Raw genomic sequence first — 19,163 nt, forward strand, 5'->3', positions numbered from 1 at the left:
TAGTATGCTTGTTTTGTTTTTTTTTTCGGAGTAAATAAAAATTTGAATATACTTTTGTGAGAAATGATGAGAATATTTTTGCTATCTCTTATACCTGGTTAAATCTTTAGACATTTGTTGTAACCAAGTAATGATTAACATTATGAGCACTAATTTATCTCTAGTGATGAGCCCCGACTTGTTGTGTTTTACAGTCTTGCAAGTGTTACTGCGCAAGGAATGTAGCAATGAGAAAATGTATCCAGGTTCCATCATTTACTTGCATGTTGTCATCTAAATCAGTATTTTAGGCATTGATATCAGTAACATCACTGCTTCTGTGTCAAAATCAAAAGTGACCTTTACCAACCCCTCAGCTCTTGCGATCAAGAATTACAATGTTCGGCAGTTCAGGAAAACCAAATTTAAATTCGTACCAAAAGTCTCCGTAGATCTGTTTTAATAATAACTATTTTTTTAATGGTTGGTTTTCCTGCATGTGTATATAACAGTTACTCCTCATCCCATAATCTGTCTCCTTGTTTTCAGTCTTCAGTACAGGGTCCTGGTTTTTTTGGAAAGTAGCCCAAGAAGCCCAGGGCGTGACGGACTCTGCAAGGGCTGTCAGTCCATTAGCGCAGCACAGGAACACTTATGAAAGCAATTTATAGGTAACTTTGCTTTCTGAATGAAAACGTGTCTGTTCAGTCTTACACTCCCACCTGCTGAGAGCCCTTTACACAGAAGCTCTTCTGTAGGCTCATTCAGCACATTTCAAGGAGCTTGAATTCAGTTTCTGGCGCAGGGCTGATGAGATGGAGAATTTTGGATCAATAGTTTGTCATTACGGCGGGTAGCTCAGACCCCAGGCACAAAACTAAAAGCATCCGTTACCATATATCATCTATTCATTTGAGCCCAATTGCGTGGTAATACGATTAGATCAACCTTAATGCTGAATACTGTGATACTTCTGAAATCATTTATGGTCATATATTTTATTCAGGTTTATTCAGTCTCATCCTTGTTCACTTGATACCACACTGAGATTCCCAACCTTGTTCGAGATTAAAATATAAGTAAAGTGGAATGCAGAAAAACATAACATTCATCTTTTTTTTCTGAGAAGGATTAAAGTATGATGCCACTTGAGTGTATGAAAAGACGTACAAAGTATTGATAAGTCGTGTCGTCTGATTATTTTCCATTACCTGCGTTTTTAGCACTTTTTTTTTATGGTTGGTTTTCCTGCATGCGTATATAACAGTTACTCCTCATCCCATAATCCGTCTCCTTGTTTTCAGTCTTCAGTACAGGGTCCTTCAATGAACAGTATCCCCTGGTGGATGTGTTCGGAACTGCAGCTGTCGAGAAGTCTATATTTTTATTTAGTATAATTTCTACCCTCATTTTATTAGTTACTTAGTTGCAGAAGTACGTACAGATGTGAATGTTGGAAAACCTTCCATACAAATAATTTCTCAATTCCGGCCCCCACTTCCCCATGCATGTTTTCACTTTCATCCTGTGTGCAGATTCCCCCCCCCATAGTCTACAAATGTGCAGTTAGCTGAATTGGTGGATGTAAACGGCTGATAGTCTGTGATTATATGTGTGTATGTGCCCACGTGCCCTGGGAGGGACTGTTATCCCATCCAGGATGACCCCGGCTCCAGAGAGACTCATCGTAATCCTGCAGCAGATAAGTGTCTGTAGAAGATGGATAGACGTACTTCCATCTCAAACGGATGATGCGACCTATCCTATCGTCACCTTGACGATAACTGAAGAAAGGATGGTGGACATGACTTTTCATACCCATTCCGGCTCTTGTTACCCTTATAGCACAATTGCCACGGATTTTGAATTTAATAATCACTCTTGATGGGAATGTACAGTTATGTGCAAAATAATAGTAGTGTGTTTAAAACGACAGAGGAAAAGTTCCATGTTCCTAATAGCATTTATTTCCATATATACAAAGGCACTGGGAACCGTGCACATTCAATTACAAATGAAAACATAAACTATTTTAAATTTTTTTTATTGAAAATGATTTTCATTTTCAAATATTAAGTTGTTCAAGAAAATAGCAGTGTCTGCATTTTCATTTACAAGCTGGAATATTTGCAGTATAAACTGAAAATGAAATGAAGATTTAGTTTTTCCTTTAAGCACAACTAACATTTAGTTGTATAACCATTATTTCTGATCACTGCTTTGCATCTGTGTGGCATGGAGTCAACTAACATTTGACACCTGCAAACAGAAACTGCAGCCCAAGCTGACTGGACTACATTCCACAGATTCTTGGGTTTTGCATCAAAAACAGAATTTTTGAGGCCACTCCACAAATTCTCAATTGGATTGAGGTCCGGGGATTGGGCTGGCCACTTCATGACATCAATCTTTTTGGTCTGCAACCAAGATGTTGCCCGCTTGCTGGTGTGTTTGGGGTCATTGTCCTGCTGAAACACCCATTTTAAGGGCATGTCTTCCTCAGCATAAGGCAACATGACCTCTTCCAGTATTTTTAGGTACTGAAACTGTTCCATGGTGCCTGTTATGCGATAAACGGGCCCCACTCCAAACATCCCAAACCATTATGCTTGCACCTCCATGTGTTACGGTCTTCACAGTGTACTGTGGCTGGTATTCAGTGTTTGGGGGTCATCTCACACACTGTCTGCGGCCTTTAGACCCAATAAGAACAATCTTGCTCTCATCTCTCCATAGAATATTGCACCACTTCTCTTTAGGCCAGTCACTGTGTTCTTTGGCAAACTGTAACCTTTTAATTACATGTCTTTTTTTCAGCAGTGGTACTTTACGAGGGTTTCTTGCAAATAGTTTGCCTTCACATAGGCGTCTTCTGATTGTACTCACAGGTAAATGGAGACCCTCCTCGGAGCTGATCATTGGATGCTTCTTTGCCGTTCTTGTTATTCTATGATCTAGGCGGATGATAGTTTTCCTTTTTCTACCACGTGTTTCGGGTTTTCTTTCCCATTTCAAAGCATTTCAGATCTTTTTAGCTGAGCAGCCAATTATTTGCTGCACTTCTTTGCATGTCTTCCCCTCTCCCATCAACTTTTTGATCAAAGTTCTTTCTCCCCCAGTGCAATGTCTGGAAGGACCCATTTTACTCACTGAACAAGGGCTAAAACCAGCAGGTATAACATCTGCTGCCTACCACCCCAATGGTTATTTTTGCTACTGGCTACTTAATTTCTTCCTTAGCACAAACACAGATGTTATATGTTATTGATATAATATCACTTTGTCTCCAGTATTGAGACTAGGATGTTTTATGATGGAGGATTCTGCCTTTACAGCCATTCCTGTGTCTGCTGCAATGTGATTCAGGCCTCAAGCCGGAAGCAACAACTGGTCTGAAAAGAGGTTTGAATTGAACTGGAGATTAAACCTCTGGAGCTGGGTGTATCGCTCTCCCTTGCAGCACATGAAAGCCAACGAGGCAGCGCGTATCGCAGCCAAGATAGATATAAAAAATGTCAGGGTAGCTTTCTGAAAAGTTTGCCAAAAAAAAAAAAACCTTGACAGTTGTGTATCCAACATCGTTTAGCATCTGGTACCTCCATCACTGTTTTTCTAGGTCAGCATGCAGGCAACTTCTCCATCCCTCGTTGTATATGGATACACCAATGCAGGAGAAACCAATACAAACACTGGAAGAAACTTAGCCAGGTGTGAGACTCAAATCACCAGCCCTGGAGATATGAGGGAACAACCCTAACCTCTTAATTTGGTCATTTAAAAGACAGGAAGACGCACATTGGGGCTGAGCAGCCTGTCGCGGCTCTTGGCTGCTTTAATCTCTGCTTGCTTTTCCCAATGAATGAGGCTTTTACATCCACTGCAGTTATGGGTCCTTTAACTGAAAGCATCGCTCTTAGTGCCCTGAGTTATAATTATTTTAATGCAGTGTCTTTCCCGACATGGTTGCGCGAAAACACTCAATGAATCTGATAACTCTGTGGCTCTTGCTGACATGTCACAATATATGGCATTACGAGACATTCTGCAGAAGAGAGCACTATCTAAATCCTCGCTAAGATGGGCGTATTGCCCTGATGGCTATTTTCAGCCAGGTGTAGTTCCATAGGTGAACCCAAATCAGACATGTGGACTTCACAATAACTAAAGTCTCATGGCAAATGTATATAAAACAGCAGTCATCTTGCGCTAAGGAAAAGTTCACTATATGGACAAAAGTAATCGGACACACCTCTCAGTCACTCAATTCAGGTTTTTCATTCGAACCCATCGCCACTGCTGTAATAAAATAGAGCACTTAGCCATACAGTCGGGTTTACAAACGTTTGTGAAAGAATGGATCATAGCTCAGTGAATTCAGTGTGGTGCTGTCATAGGATGCTGCTACTGCAATTTCAGTTCGTAAAATTTCCTCCCTGTTAGATATTCCATGGTCAGCTGTAAGTGGTATTATTGTTAAGTTTAGCATTTAGGGACAACAGAAACTCAGACAAAGTGGCAGAGCATGTAAAGTAACACAGTTAGGGTTGCTGAGTGCTGAGGTGCGTGTTGCGTGAAAATCGCCAACTTCCTGTTGTGTCAAAAACTGCAAATTTCCGAACTTCATAGCAGGGGCTTCATGGAATGGGCGTCCATGGCTGAGCAGCTGCATGCAAGCTTCACATCACCAAGCGCAGTGCCAAACATTGGATGGAGGGGTGTAAAGCACTCTGGAGCACTGGAAACGTGTTCTGTGGAGTGACAAATAATGAAATCGTGCTTCTCTGTCTGTCAGTCTGATGGACGAGTCTGGGTTTGGCAGATGCCAGGAGAACGATACCTGCCTGACTGCACTGTGCCAGCTGTGACGTTTGGTGGAGGGGGGATAATGGTATGGGGCTGTTTATCAAGGGTTAGGTTTGGCCTCTTAGCTCCAGTGAAGGGAACTCTTAATGCTTCAGCATGCCAAGCATATCAAGACATTTTGGACAATTCAGTGCTTCCAACTTTATGGGATCAGTTTGGGGAAGGTCCTTTTCTGTTGCAGCATGACTGCACCTCAGTGCACAAAGCAGGACCCATGAAAACATGGTTGGGTGAGTTTGAGGTGGAAGAACTTGACCTCAACCCCATTGAACACCTTTGGGATGAAACAGAACAGAGATTGCGAGCCGGGCTTTCACATCTAACATCAGTGCCTGACCTCACAAATGCTCTTTTGGATGAATGGGCAAAAATTCCCTCAGACAAACTCCAAAATCTTCTGGAAAGCCTTCTTAGAAGAGTGGCAGCTGTTATAGCTGAAAGGGGGGACCAGCTCCATATCGATGCCTATTTAGAATGGGATGCCATAAACGTTTCTGTGGGTTCAATGGCCAGGTGCCCCAATACTTGTGTCCATATAGTGAACATATCTAACTCTCTTCTAATGTACAGAACCACCTAGTGCTTCACTCCAGAAAATTGCTTATGTTGCTTGAAATATGTGGCTACACAGAATTTGAGGATTCCCTCTTAGAAATATGAAGTCTTGTGTTTGCTTTCCCTCGACCTTTCCAAGCTTATTATTGAGTCATATGATTATTAGCTTATTTTAACTTTATTTAATGCATTTTTTTTATAGAACTTGGCCACATACAGAGGCACAAATGCTACTACTCATTCTGATTCCTTCATCAGCTTTGTCTTATTAGGTTAATATTGCCAATGTACAAGAACGTTTGATGGATACATTGCTTGCTAAAATGTTAATGAAATAATGAACTCTTTTGTTCAAGTGATTAGTTACTGGGCTCAAAGTATTGAGTGGTTAAGTATTGAGCCAAAATGAAATTTAGGGTAATTTGGCCTTTTCCAACCATCCATTACCTATGAAGTTAATGTAATTAACATGATTGATTCAACCCCCCCCCCCACACACACACACACACACAACAACAACATAATATAATTACTCTCTCCTGTTCCAAGTCCCAATTAATCAATAGAGACGGCCAGTGTTGATCAACCCATTAGGCGACACAGACACCTGCCTAGGGCGCCCTCTACTGAGGGGGCAGTGACTTAGCGGGCTGATTTCACTCTGCTTTTGTGAAGCTTTTGGCAATGACAACACTACCGTGCTCGCACTTGTCTTATAAGTAAAACCAGGGCAGGAAATGAAGACGAAAGGTTAATTAACTAAACCGCTGGCTAGTAAAAGAAATTGTGTCAGACTACCCAGGTAGCTACTGTAGTATCACAAATCCTTAAATTCTACCCTGGGGCAATTTTAGGGATTCAGGGGGCCCCCCAATTCAAAGTTAACAAACACATGACCTTTATTTTCACTTTGGTGATAAACAGAATACATAAATAAAGCAGATTTGTCGTTGCGATGTAGTATATAATCGGCCGCCCTCGGGGGCCCCCCTCCCAGCTGGAGGCCCCAGGCCATCGCCTGCCCTGCCAGTCCCTGTGCCTCTGATTCCACCTCTGACTGAGAAAAGTAAATAAATGGAATTCCTAATGTAACTGTTTGACAGTTATTAGATCAATTATTCCATTACAGAGGTTACATTTAAAAGATACAGCTCTTTTGAGCTCTAGTCACACCGTATATCCAGCTGAATTCCCAAAGTAATGAGTGAGCATCTGACAGACTACGATTCGGTGCCTAACAGTGGACACATTTCATCTGTGCGTTCTGATTTGCATATTATACTCTATACGTTATTAGTGAGAAATCAGAGCTTAACAGGAAGCCTGGGGACGATATTAGTGTTCCTAAAAATGAAAAACCATGCATTATTCATAACAGCAATTATTTCATGGAAACCCGAGAGACGCATCCTAGTACCATATCGATCGTGGCAGGAAATGTATCTCCAAAACACGGCCGAATCCTTTTAAATACTTGTTGCCGATTAGATGGCAATTAATTAGTGCTCCACAGTCGGACAAAGGCCAGCAGCCGCATTCGTGTTCCACATGAAAAAAAGGCAGATAATCGATAGCTCTTCGGTCGTGTAGCCGGAACAATAAAGCATTGAGCACATTTATAATTACAGAGGCGCAGACCAAAGAAATACATGAGAATGAAAATGTAATGTGCTTTTCGGAAGCTATGGGTGGAAAACATAAGGAAATTCAATGTGTCACAGGTGTTTGATTTTAACAATATTTATTTCCTGAAAAATATGTGATACGTAAGAAGGAATCAGAATTTCTTGTATCCTACAGACAAGACATACGGCTTCTATTTGATGTTTTATATAGGTTTACAAGTAAACAACTAGTGAAGGTATTTTATAAATCTATTTTTTTAATTACTTGGATATTTGGTTGTTTTTCAAATTTCAAATTTAGCACTGTAGTGCTTATAGATATACTATATAAAATATTTTTGAATTACATTTAATATACTTATATTTTAGATCCTGGAGTTAGGTTTGAAAACCATTGTATTATTAGCTGGGAAATGAAAGGAGACTATGAAAATGAAGTCGCGGTGATTTGATTTGATTGATCAAAAATGTGCATGCCAATTAAAGATCCATTAATTTGTGGAAGATTTTTTGACGCAAAAAAAAAATCAGAAAAGGGTGTGGCTTATTCTCAACGGCACTCCCCACCCCCACTGCCCCCCACCCTACCCACCTTTGCCTTGTTTTTATTTCAGAAGGTAATGGATCTGTTCCTGCATCGTACCCAAAGCCTTCCAAGCAGATCTGTGTTATTTAAGCAAACGAGAGATTAATATTCCATTAGAGAGGTAAGGGAAAGAGAGAGGGAGAGGCTGTGTGTCTGTGTGCGCGACTCCATGCCTTCCCCTCACCCTTCGCTGTGCTTTGCACATTACAGCCCCCTTCTGCTTAACGTGAGCCGGCTCCCCGCTGCTTGCTAGGCAACCAGCAGCACTAGCATTGCATTGCACCACTGAGGAGCGGGCACACAGACCCAGCTTGGCTTTTACACTTTCTCTCTCGTCCATCCGTCAGACACCCTGTTCCGCCCTGAGGCTGAAGCTACCATGGCTAACATTGTAGCAGGTAGGATGCATTAAGCTCTGTTTTCTGCCTGAAACACACCTATGAATGCTTTCAGTTATCTGCATAGCCATTTTCTACAAAGTGGGAGGGATAGAGTGGACAATTGAATCATTGTTTTTTTTTTATTTAATGTAATATTTTGGTTATTTTCGTGACTGCAGAGATTATGTGGGTGGTACTGAGCAGGGTCCATATATCTGTAATATTAATTATAATAGTGATGCTGATCTATTGACATGCAGCTACGGGTCAATTGAATTATAAGGAAATTGAAGGGGAAAAAAACCTTATTTCATTGGTTAAGATGGGAGTAGTTCACAAATCACATCCGTCCAGGAATCCTCATCCACAAAAGAGATATTTTTTATAAAAATATGTATCTGTCAAAGACTGTTTACACTGTGCTAGATTGGCAGCAGATTGTGATCGAAAGGTTAGAACAGTGCATGAGTTCATGGGACCATTAAGAAAAGGCACACGGACTTCTGCTGCAGAGCTTGCGATTTGAGGATTCGCTGCGCCGTTTTTAGATGCGAAGGTTTTCGTTTTGGTGAGCGGATGCTCTGGCAGCAATGCAGGGCGATAAGGCTTGTAATGTGACAAACCACATTTCAGAGCGATGCCATTGCTGTTGTGTTTTATGCGGCATTTCTGTTACAGGGAAGGGTTTTCCTTTTAATAAACTGTTGAGATCGGCAGGATAGGAACTAGAGGCCCTTTTCCCAGTGGGCTGGGCTGAATTCAGGGAGATGGGAAATGGTGATGAATTGGACCTTAATTCTGTTTACACGTGTGAGTGGACTCTGGGACAAAGGAAAAAAAGTCAAGTATTCCATACGGCCAAGTGCTTTTGCTCCAAATAAAGGGCACATAGATTTATGTCCTCAATTCTGGCAGAAAGGCTTCCTTAGCAAGCCACTGAGAAGCTAAAGACGGAAGTGGGGGGGGTGGCTGTCACCTTTCTCACGAGATGTCTGGAAGAATCCACATTTCAGCCAGGCTACAGTGTTTTATGTCACTCGGCAATACGGGTGGCGTAGAAGTCAAAAGGCATCTTTCAAATACGAGACATTTTCCGTGGAGCAGATTTCAATCACACGCTCTGTGAATTAAATATTCATGCAATCTGGTTGTATGTTATGTAAAAGTTTGGTTTGTTTTCATACATATGGCACATGCATTTTAGCCAGAGTGCTTAAATAAGCCCCCTGCAGCTTTACACTGCAAAACAGAGAAGACACTAAATGAATATGCTGTGATTTACTACTATTCCATCTGGGGTTTAATTCCAGTCTTGGGCCCTATGCTGCCTGGGATAGGCTCCAGACCCCCAAGATTCTGACTAGGATTAGTGGTTGAGAGATGGATGGATGGATGGATGGATGGATGGATGAGCTAAATAAAAATTAATTTAAATAAATACTCAGTCATGTATCTGTTGACAGACACAGAGCAGGGGTTTCGGCATATTACGTAACATCTGTTGTAATGAGCTGTGAATTCTTCACGGAAAAACAAGACTCTGTCCTGGTTCGGTCCTGGCAGAGCCTTCCTGAAATACTCTCAATGACATTCTTTCCTCGTGTTTTAGGATATTTCCACTTCCACTGTTTTGTCGCAATCCGAAGCCATGTGACCATTTATACACTGCAAGGGCTTTGGAAGCCATTTCTCCTGCATGTTTAGTTTTAGTAATTCAGAGATTATTAAAGTAACCTCTGAGTAAAGCTTTTTCATACACTGACAGAACATGATGTTATCTAAAGACTTATGGGTCAGACAATCCAGGAATGTAATATTTACAGTAGTTCTCATGCAGGTCCTTAGATAAACAGCAGTAAAGTCGTTTCTTGGGCTGTTATTAGCATGGTAGCTGAACTGATTCCCATGAAACACAGCTTTTCTTCTCCCAACAGGCATGATATAGGGTATATTTTAGTAGTTCTTAGAATAATATTTAATTATTAATCGTTATTAATAATTAGTTAGAGGCACTGGATTGGCAATGAAAAACTGTACTATTACAAGCTGATGTAATTGATAGGGAAGCATGAATCGGGGAAGGCATACAGCAGTGTGGTATTACCATGGTTTATACCAGACAGCACCGGAGCGTGATGGCGTGTCACCGCCACTGGGGGGCACCACCTGAAGCCCAGTGCCTCCCAAAACACACAAAATGCTGTTGATTTTACCCTCCAATTAAACATATAATTATGAAGAAAGTAGAAAAAAAAAAAAAAAAAAAAAAAAAAATATATATATATATATATATATATATATATATTTACAAGAATAAAAGAAAAATAGAGTGAGTAGTAATAAAGATCTGCAAATAATGAATGACGTAGATAATAAACATGCCTGCACATTTATTCATGCTTATATCACACCTTGACTCATGACTATCCTCCATTATTTGAATCCAGTCTGATTCTATTTTAAAACCATATTTATATATCCTGGGTTGTTCCCTGCTTTGTACCTGTAGCCTCTGGGACAGGTTCCAGACCCCCCCGAGACCCTGAATAGGAGAACCAGTTTCAGGAAATGGATGGATGGATGGATGTATACTGTATATGCCAAACAATTCATTGATTTACAATACAGCCACCATACCTCCTCACCTTACTGTAGAGTATCATATCTAGCAATAGCTCCTTACTACAAATTGCTTCTGTCTGTCAGGAACAATCACACAGGCCTAACCAGGCCAGTTCTCAGTGGCGGAGGAACAAGCCATAGACAGTGTGATTCGGGTGACTGTGGCGAGAGGTGACTTTGTGTTCCCATTAGACTGGAGTAAAACTCAGTCATTGATTTAGAAACTAAGAATGATGGCTTTGTCCCATTTCTAAATTTCTAGCTGGCAGAAAGCACAATATGTTCCTGTGCAGTAACGTGCAGGACATCTCATGACTTCTGTAACAGGCCATCCTCGTAACTGTCTTAGCAGTAAAAGATAAGTGCAGTAGGATTCTTCTGCAGGACTTGTGGTAAAAGCCTTGTCGTCAGGATGTGTCTTTCTGTAGTAAATCAGGTCAGCTTCAGATGTCAGGTAGTCCATCTCTGAAATACGCAGGCCAGATTCGTTCGTCTGTTATCGTCTGAACTAAAAAGATTCAATTCTGATTTAACACTGTGTTTCTAAAGAGAGAGTTTTAGTACGTTTTCACATACAGGTCTTGTCTGTGTTAAAATGACCTACAAGGATATTGTACAGGAATCCCGGTGTTAGCAGCAATTATTGTAAGTGGTGCTGGATGAAAATTCATCCATGGTATTATTGCATAGATACTACACAATATTCCAGTCATGGTGGGTGAAATCTGGGAAGTTTTAAGGTCTTGTTACACCAGTAAATGCAGAAGTTCAATGGATTTAATCAACCAATTTAATTTAATTGGGTGATTCAGTCCCTGACTGGAACAAAAAAAAACTCCTGGACCAGCCTTGAAATGTAATATTTTAATTATTTTATCAGTAAAAATGAATTAAAAGATCATCAGACCTAACTCTTAAACCATTCTATGATTAACCCTTCCATAGAAGGTCCAATGCGAGTTGACCAGTCGCGTTATATATTTTATATTGCGAAATTCATTATGATACATTATATAAATTCTATAAATAGTTTTCAAATTCACGCCACGGATTGGTAACAGAGAATAATGGATAATTCAACAGAAGCAACATAATAATAATGTCCACCTTTTATGGTTAATGTCCAGGTTATGTATGACTTAGTGCAGTACAATTATTAATTAGTAAAATATTTAAAGTTTTAAATGCTTTAAACTGTGTACTCTTAGGTAATAGCTTTAACTGACAGACCGACATGGTCTGTTGTTTTCTTTTCTGTGTGTCTTAATGCCAATGAGGCTCTTTTTGTGATTCTTAAGCAACGATCCCCTCTGTCAGAAGATGTTAAGTGGAGTCTGAAGTCAATCTATAGACCAGGGGTGGGGAACCTGATCCATGGAGAGCCGGTGTGGGTGGGGGTTTTTGGGATGGCCTCTCAGTCAGCCAATAACAGTGGATTCCAAGGACTGGAGTTGAAAATCGCTGCTTTATTATTGGCTGACTGAAAGGTCATCCCAAAAACCCGCACCGGCTCTCCATGGATCAGGTTCCCTACCCCTGCTATAGACGCTATATTTACATGATGGTTATGAACAGCATGATGAAGAACCATGAGCGAAATGGATGCTTCAGTATCTTCAAAATTGCTCTAAGCCAGGAGTGATTTCATGACTTTCATGGCAGGTCTCTTTAAATGTGGACCTTGATTCCAAATCCAGGCCTTGTTTTCCATTCTCCCGTGCAGTTAGTTTAATAATGACTGATTCTGATTGGCTGAAGGCTTCACACCTGGTTCCCAGGCAAAGGGGAGCTGGGAAATCAGCAGGACTCGGCCCTTGAGGACCGTGATTTGAACAGCCCTGGCTTATGCTTTTCCAAGCATGTATCATTCCTTATAACCTCTGCTTCTGGGGCTCCATGAAGATTACTTGCAACCAAGCAGCTTTAACGTGGTGTTTTTCATTAAAGAATGATTGCAATTATGATACCAACAAATATGAGTAAACCTCTGTCAATAATAAACCTTTTTCAAAATAAAAATGAACCCTTAACACAGGTTTTATACACGACAGTCATAATGTTTTGTGTCTCCTGATTTTATTGTGACATTTATCTTGCAGCCTACAAAGAGAAAATTCAGGAGATGTCCATGCTGTCTCTGATCTGCTCCTGCTTGTACTCCCAGCCACATCGTAACAGCATTTACCAATATGGAGGTCTGTACAAGTGCATGTGAATTACACCATTCTGAATTATCTCTGGTTGTCTGATATGCTCACACACACACCAAGTATACAGTAAAGCTGAAACAGGAAATACAGTAACTCCAACACATCCGCAGACTCGACATTCACGATTTCGATGATTCGTGATTGTGCCGTGAACGGGGATATTGCTGGAGCTGGATGAAAGATCACAGAACCTCAAACACGAATCATATAAATACATAAATATTAGTAATACATAATATTTGATAGTGCATACTATATATTTAATATTAAAGCCCTTGGCTCCATCCTTTCTCAGCATATTCTCTAGCCTCATGATGAGCTTGTCCTGGAAGAACCGTTATGGACGATGGATAGATGAATGCCGGTCCTGTTTAGATGTAACATGTAACTCATTGTCTCCATCAACAGACATGGAGGTGAAGCCCATTAACAAGTGTGCTTCTGGCCAGTACTTTGAGGTCATACTGAAAGCCCCAACCGACCTGTCCCCAGACTGCCCTCAGCCACTAGCCTCTCCTCCAAAGAAGGACGTCTCCCTCCATGAGCTGCAGAAGAGGCTGGAGGCCGCAGAGGAGAGGAGAAAGGTGGGGACGCTCACATTCTGCATATCGAGGCTATGGTGGCATCGTGTATTGTGAAGTAACGATATAATACTCTCATAAACATGTCCTCCCCCCACAGTCCAAAAACATGCTGAGGCTAATTTAAGTTGGGTCAATTGCTAAATTGCCCATAGCTGTGCATGTGTGAAAGAATAATGTGTGAGTGAATGGTGGGAGAGTGAATGGTGTGTGAGTGTGCCCTGCGATGGGCTGGCCCCCCATCCTGGGTTGTTCCCTGCCTCGTGCCCATTGCTTCCGGGATAGGCTCTGGACCCCCCACGACCCAGTAGGATAAGCGGTCTGGAAAATGGATGGATAAACATGTCCCAAGCAATAGTGTGTGAAAATGATCTATGGATAGAGACTTGTCTTCTCTTTCAAATTTAGCACATTCAAGTTCTGCTTTGTGAAGAGATGAGGGAATATTGAGGCCAGAGATGATGGCTCAAAAGATATTAGACGATGTACGTCGAGGTCGTGCAGCAGCAGCGTAATGCTCACTAAATGCACCCATTTAGCCCGATTGACACCCCACCTTTCCGCTGCAGCCGACGAGACACTCTTTCAGCTGATGGCTGCCTGTAATTGGCATGATCACCCAGCTGTCAGGCCAGAAACAATTGTAAGGTCTATAGTTGTATGTCTAGGAAAATTGTCGTTTCCATGGTGACAGGTATACACATATTTCTAATACATTTCTGTCCACAGTGGGTGTCCATCCTCCTGCCTTGTAATGTGTTGTATGGAAAATGAATGGATGGGTTTTGTCTGCGCTTTCTATATGTAGACCAAAGAATGCAAGTATAATAATACTGAGTAAATACTTTAAAAATAAAAAAATTATGTAAATTGTATCATAATGAATTGCATATGGGTACAAGTGTTACCTACTGTTGCCATAATTGCATTATAATCACACGTTGCACGCCCAGTGATTTGGAAACGAGAAAATGACACACAGGGAACCATCTGTTCCCGCATGACCTCTGCTGATGCTTGCACGTGTAACAGGCTGTGTTTCCAGTCATGCCGTTAGGATGTCAGTACCGGGTGCTGACGTTTCTGCGCCGCGTGTCCTGCGTCTCGCAGTCCCACGAGGTCCACGTGCTGAAGCAGTTGGCGGAGAGGCGCGAGCACGAGAGGGTGGTGCTCCACAAAGCCCTCGAGGACAACTACAACTTCAGCAAGATGGCCGAGGAGAAGCTGAGCTACAAGATGGAGGTTAATAAGGAGAACAGAGAGGCCCGCTTCAACGCCTTAAAGCAGAAACTCCGCGAAAAGGCAAGAAATGGCTCTTATCTTCAGTTATTTCAGTTGGGAAATGCTGTTAACATTTTTGACATTTTGGGGCTGTTGCGAATGTCATGGCAGTGCCTTTACTTTAACAAAGGCAATAAATGTCTCTGTAAATTAGCAGTCTGTGCCCATATCCAGCAGGTCGTGGGTTCAAATCCTTTGGCCAACAGCATAATTATATCACAAATGGACCCTTAACACCAACTGGTCCTTGGATGTTTCTTGGGCTAAAAATGTCTGCTTATTTGATTAAGATGGAAATGGAATAACAAGTCTATCGTTGGGCTTGTAAACATGTAATGTTAAAAACATGGTACTCTGTCTGTCAGGTGACACTTCTGCTACATATCGCTACCTCCCCGCTTGCTACTTAGATTAAAGTGGTAAACACAAGAGAAAAGGTCATAGTAACACTATTCGCATAATAGAAAAATTCACACTCATGGGAGTCATTGGTACCAAAGTTCATTCCCCATGATATTGCTTATTTATTAGGCTCCCTTAATTGCAGGGTGCAAACATCAGCACAGTATAGGTATTAAATAGAAGACCTTGAAATTTGTAGTGACTAATTAGCCAGCAATGAGATGTACATAAGATTAATGGTTAGGGTTAGTAACACTATATATAACACTGTCATTAAAATTCCATGCAAGATCATAAGCATCACACCAAAACATTTGCTTATCAATTAATGTGATTGCTTGCATTTCCTTTCGACATTAATTTAACACTGAATAACAAGACATTTATCATACGGAGGCATGACCCTTTTATGAAATGGGATCACAGTAGAATTGATTTGCTACCATATAAAGAAATTTTATAAACTGAGTGATAAATTGTGGTCATAATGCTCATTAACTGAATTTCATTTCTGTTGTGCTTTTACCTGAAGAGGTTACACAGGAGGGGGCGGTGGTGCAGTGGTTAGCACTGTTGCCTCACACCTCTGGGACCCGGGTTCGAGTCTCTGCCTGGGTCACATGTGTGTGGAGTTTGCATGTCCTCCCCATGTCGTCGTGGTGTTTCCTCCGGGTGCTGCGGTTTCCCCCCCACAGTCCAAAAGCATGCAGAGGCTAATTGGACTTGCTAAATTGCCCACAGGAGTGCATGTGTGAGTGACTGGTGTGTGAGTGTACCCTGTGATGGGCTGGCCCCCCATCCTGGGTTGTTCCCTGCCTCATGCCCATTGCTTCCAGGATAGGCTCCAGACCCCCCATGACCCAGTAGGATAAGCAGTTTGGAAAATGGATGGATGGGTTACACAGGAATTATGTGCTAAGTCATCCACAGTAACCTTGAAATTGTTCATATGGTGCTGAATAATCAGGTATTATTGTAATATCGATCATATGTTATTTATTTAAATGTGTACAGCAAGATGTTAAGAAAGGATGGTTCAGACAGCTACAAGTCCCAAGTCTTCCATTTGCATTATTTTCTCTCTCTTTCCAGGAAAAGCATGCAGCTGACGTTCGCCGAAACAAGGAGCTCCAGGCAGAACTGTCCGGCTGAGCATTCCCTCCAAACGGTTACCGAGAAAGAGTGTTCCGGCTGTCCCAAACTTAGGCAATTCTGCTGTCCGGATTCTTTTTTATTCAAAGCTCATCACCAAACTCCACATGTTAATTTCACAGTCAGGAAAAAGACAGTTCTCAAGAGGTTTGCGGTAATATATTTAATATACATTAATATATTAATATACTTATTTGATTTTAGTTTTTTTTTCATCGAATTGTTCAGTGTTTTTAAGCCAATAAGTGTCCATATACGCTCCTCCACATTACTTGGCTCAACATTCAACATAAATCAAATTCAGTCTCTGACTGTGAAATACACAGCGTCATTTTACAAGATAATAAAGAGTTCGTTGAGGGGTGTGTAGTCCGAGATAAAAAAGAACTGTAGAAATTATCCAGTACTTCATAAACCAATATAACGTATCACAGTACACGCCAAAGCTATTAAGCTTCATTTTATTTTTGCAAAACAAAAAAGAGTTATTAGTGATGTAATCGGAGCGCAAGTGCAACTACAGTTAACTCTAATCTAAGGCTTACGTGTCAGTTTTATCTGAATATATCTGAACTTCATTGCTGTCTATTATATCTAGGGCACATATTGAAGATGGTCGCTTGAATTCTTGACCTAAAGCTTCTTCATCTCCTTGCAATTGCTTTGTTCAGTGCCAAAATTACAGTTTAAAACCTGGTAATTAACACAGGTAATTGTTGCATATCATTTATGCTTTAGACGTGCAATCTGTGCAAATGTCACTTAGCACACAATACACCGTACTGCAGGGAAAAATGTATTTTTTTGACAAAAAATATTCTTTTGTTGGCTTTAGTGGGTACAGGTTTATAAGTCCCTGGTAACCTTTTTTGAAGGTAATAATATTCCAAAGTAATACACACTAGATTACAAATCTCCAAAGTATCCATAGAAATGAATGCTTCTAATGTTACGAAATCATACTCTTAATGCAGTGCGGTTCTTTCCTGTGGCACCAAACGTTTTTTTGGGTTGCCAGCTAACGATAAGTTATATACACAAAATATTAATTATTACCTGATCAATCAACTTCTTCAAAATCATTGCAATTTGACATTAATATAACGTGCTTTAACTAATGAATAATATTACTCTGCTAGGATGTTTTACTGTGTGATGTTATTCATAAGTTTTGGTGTTTAATAGGTAAATGCTATTCATGAAGACTCAGTTTGTATATATCCATCATGACAAGGTAGCATTCTCACTAACAATGGAAGCTGAATGGATCATTCACTAAAATACAAATATTCTTGTAGAGCACAAACCTATATTTTATGTTCAGTGACACCAAGAATGGAAACAACTGAGAGCTGAATTAAAGAGGTGACAGACCTTCTCAGATGTTTCTCAGCTACCATTTTGTATTCAAACACAAAGACATTATACATTTCCTACCATGCCAGTTCGTATGGTCTGGATGTGTTACCATTCACACATAGCTTATCATTCCCCTTTGCTAGATGCTAAACCTCTCTGCACTCAGTGTATTGGCCAATATACTGGATATTATTTTGTTATTCCAAGATCTTGAATAAATGAGGCTATAAACAGTACTGAAGAAAATCAACAAGCATTTAAAATTCCAAGCACCCCTCTACATTTTATGTCTGTATTGTCACGCCTAACTGAAAACCACAGCATGAATGTAGTGGCAAAATGAATTTGTGCTTTTGCCTTTTGGGGGCACCCACCAGACGGTTTATGCAGTGAACTTCCTCTAAGTACCGCACGTACTATGCTGACACACTGTTTTCAGGCCGCAGCTGCACGTGCCAAAATACATGTGTGTGTGTGCGGGGGGGGGGGGGGGGAAATAAAGACACACCTACCATTACTCACATCAGAGGTGGCCAGCAGAGAACTTGGTGGACCAGGTTTTATAAGAGATGAATCCATAAAACTCACCATCTCAATAATGACTCTGGCCAAAGCAATTTAAGACCAAAAGCTAAATGACCATTGAGTGAGACTGGGCACCTCTGACTTATATTTTAAGGTATTTCACCTGTCGCACAGTAATTGTTAAGATCAGTAGATTATCAGGGAATAAAGCACCACGTAATAACCTTGTTTCACTTCCTTATCTAGCTGCTATTGGTCTGGTATTTGTAATTCATTACTGGAATGATCATGAAGATACAGGGAAAACACCTAATTACCACATAATTGTCACGTTTCACTTCCTTACCTAACTGGCATTTATGTATTCTTGCTATATTAGCAAAATGTGATTATGAACTTGTAGGGAAAGCACCTAAATATAATTCAAACCTGACACACCTGAACGTGGGTTCACTGAGTTGACATTACTAATTTGACAGCAACAGGTAATCAGGAAGGTAGATGACAGCTAATTGTTATGGCTCTTCTGTTCTTTGCTTAATACGTGCATAACTTCCGAGGTAAAAACTGACATGCCCGGATCTATGCAAATGACATGGAATACACTGCTTTCTTTGCCACACCCTGGTAAGATGTGAAGGAATTTGGCTAAACGGTACTTTTAAAAGACTTCAAACATATTGCAGAGATTGTTAAAGACACAGCATCCAAAATATTGACAAATAAGTTCCTTAAACAACGTAGTTAAAAAGCATGGATTGAGCTACTCATGTGTAGCTATAATACAGAAGGCTGTAAAACAACGCAGAAGGTCGTTGGATCAAGTCCCATAGCTGATGGAGTGATGTCATAATTGGAACCTTGACAAGAGCTCCAGGGGTGCTGGCTGAATCTGCAATCTTGCAATCAGAAAAGCAGGAAAGAGATGTTCACAGGTTTCTGTGGTATTTTCTCTGTCACAACGTGTTCCAGTCCAGGAAGTTATTTTGATTTATTTATATCTTAAACATCCGGATATGTTGCATCAGATGCTTCTGCATGCA

At 40.8% G+C, this 19,163-nt stretch overlaps 1 protein-coding gene across 1 annotated transcript; it reads left to right on the forward strand.

Annotated features, from left to right (window-relative positions):
* Positions 1 to 7,618: 7,618 nt before the first annotated feature.
* Positions 7,619 to 17,831, forward strand: stmn3 (stathmin-like 3). Its single transcript, XM_049021930.1, has 6 exons — positions 7,619 to 7,729; positions 7,956 to 8,006; positions 12,710 to 12,805; positions 13,229 to 13,404; positions 14,512 to 14,703; positions 16,177 to 17,831. The coding sequence occupies exons 2-6, from the start codon at positions 7,988 to 7,990 to the stop codon at positions 16,234 to 16,236; spliced, it is 543 nt and encodes a 180-aa protein (XP_048877887.1). The 5' UTR covers positions 7,619 to 7,729; positions 7,956 to 7,987; the 3' UTR covers positions 16,237 to 17,831.
* The last annotated feature ends 1,332 nt before the right edge of the window (positions 17,832 to 19,163 follow it).

The sequence above is a fragment of the Brienomyrus brachyistius genome, chromosome 8 (assembly GCF_023856365.1).
Source record: "Brienomyrus brachyistius isolate T26 chromosome 8, BBRACH_0.4, whole genome shotgun sequence".
Lineage (NCBI taxonomy): Eukaryota > Metazoa > Chordata > Actinopteri > Osteoglossiformes > Mormyridae > Brienomyrus > Brienomyrus brachyistius.

Excerpts from the sequence above, each read along its gene's own strand:
- stmn3 (XM_049021930.1), top strand. Across the intron at positions 13,405-14,511 it reads CCGCAGAGGAGAGGAGAAAG|TCCCACGAGGTCCACGTGCT; the intron begins GTGGGGACGCTC and ends TGCGTCTCGCAG. Across the intron at positions 14,704-16,176 it reads AGCAGAAACTCCGCGAAAAG|GAAAAGCATGCAGCTGACGT; the intron begins GCAAGAAATGGC and ends CTCTCTTTCCAG.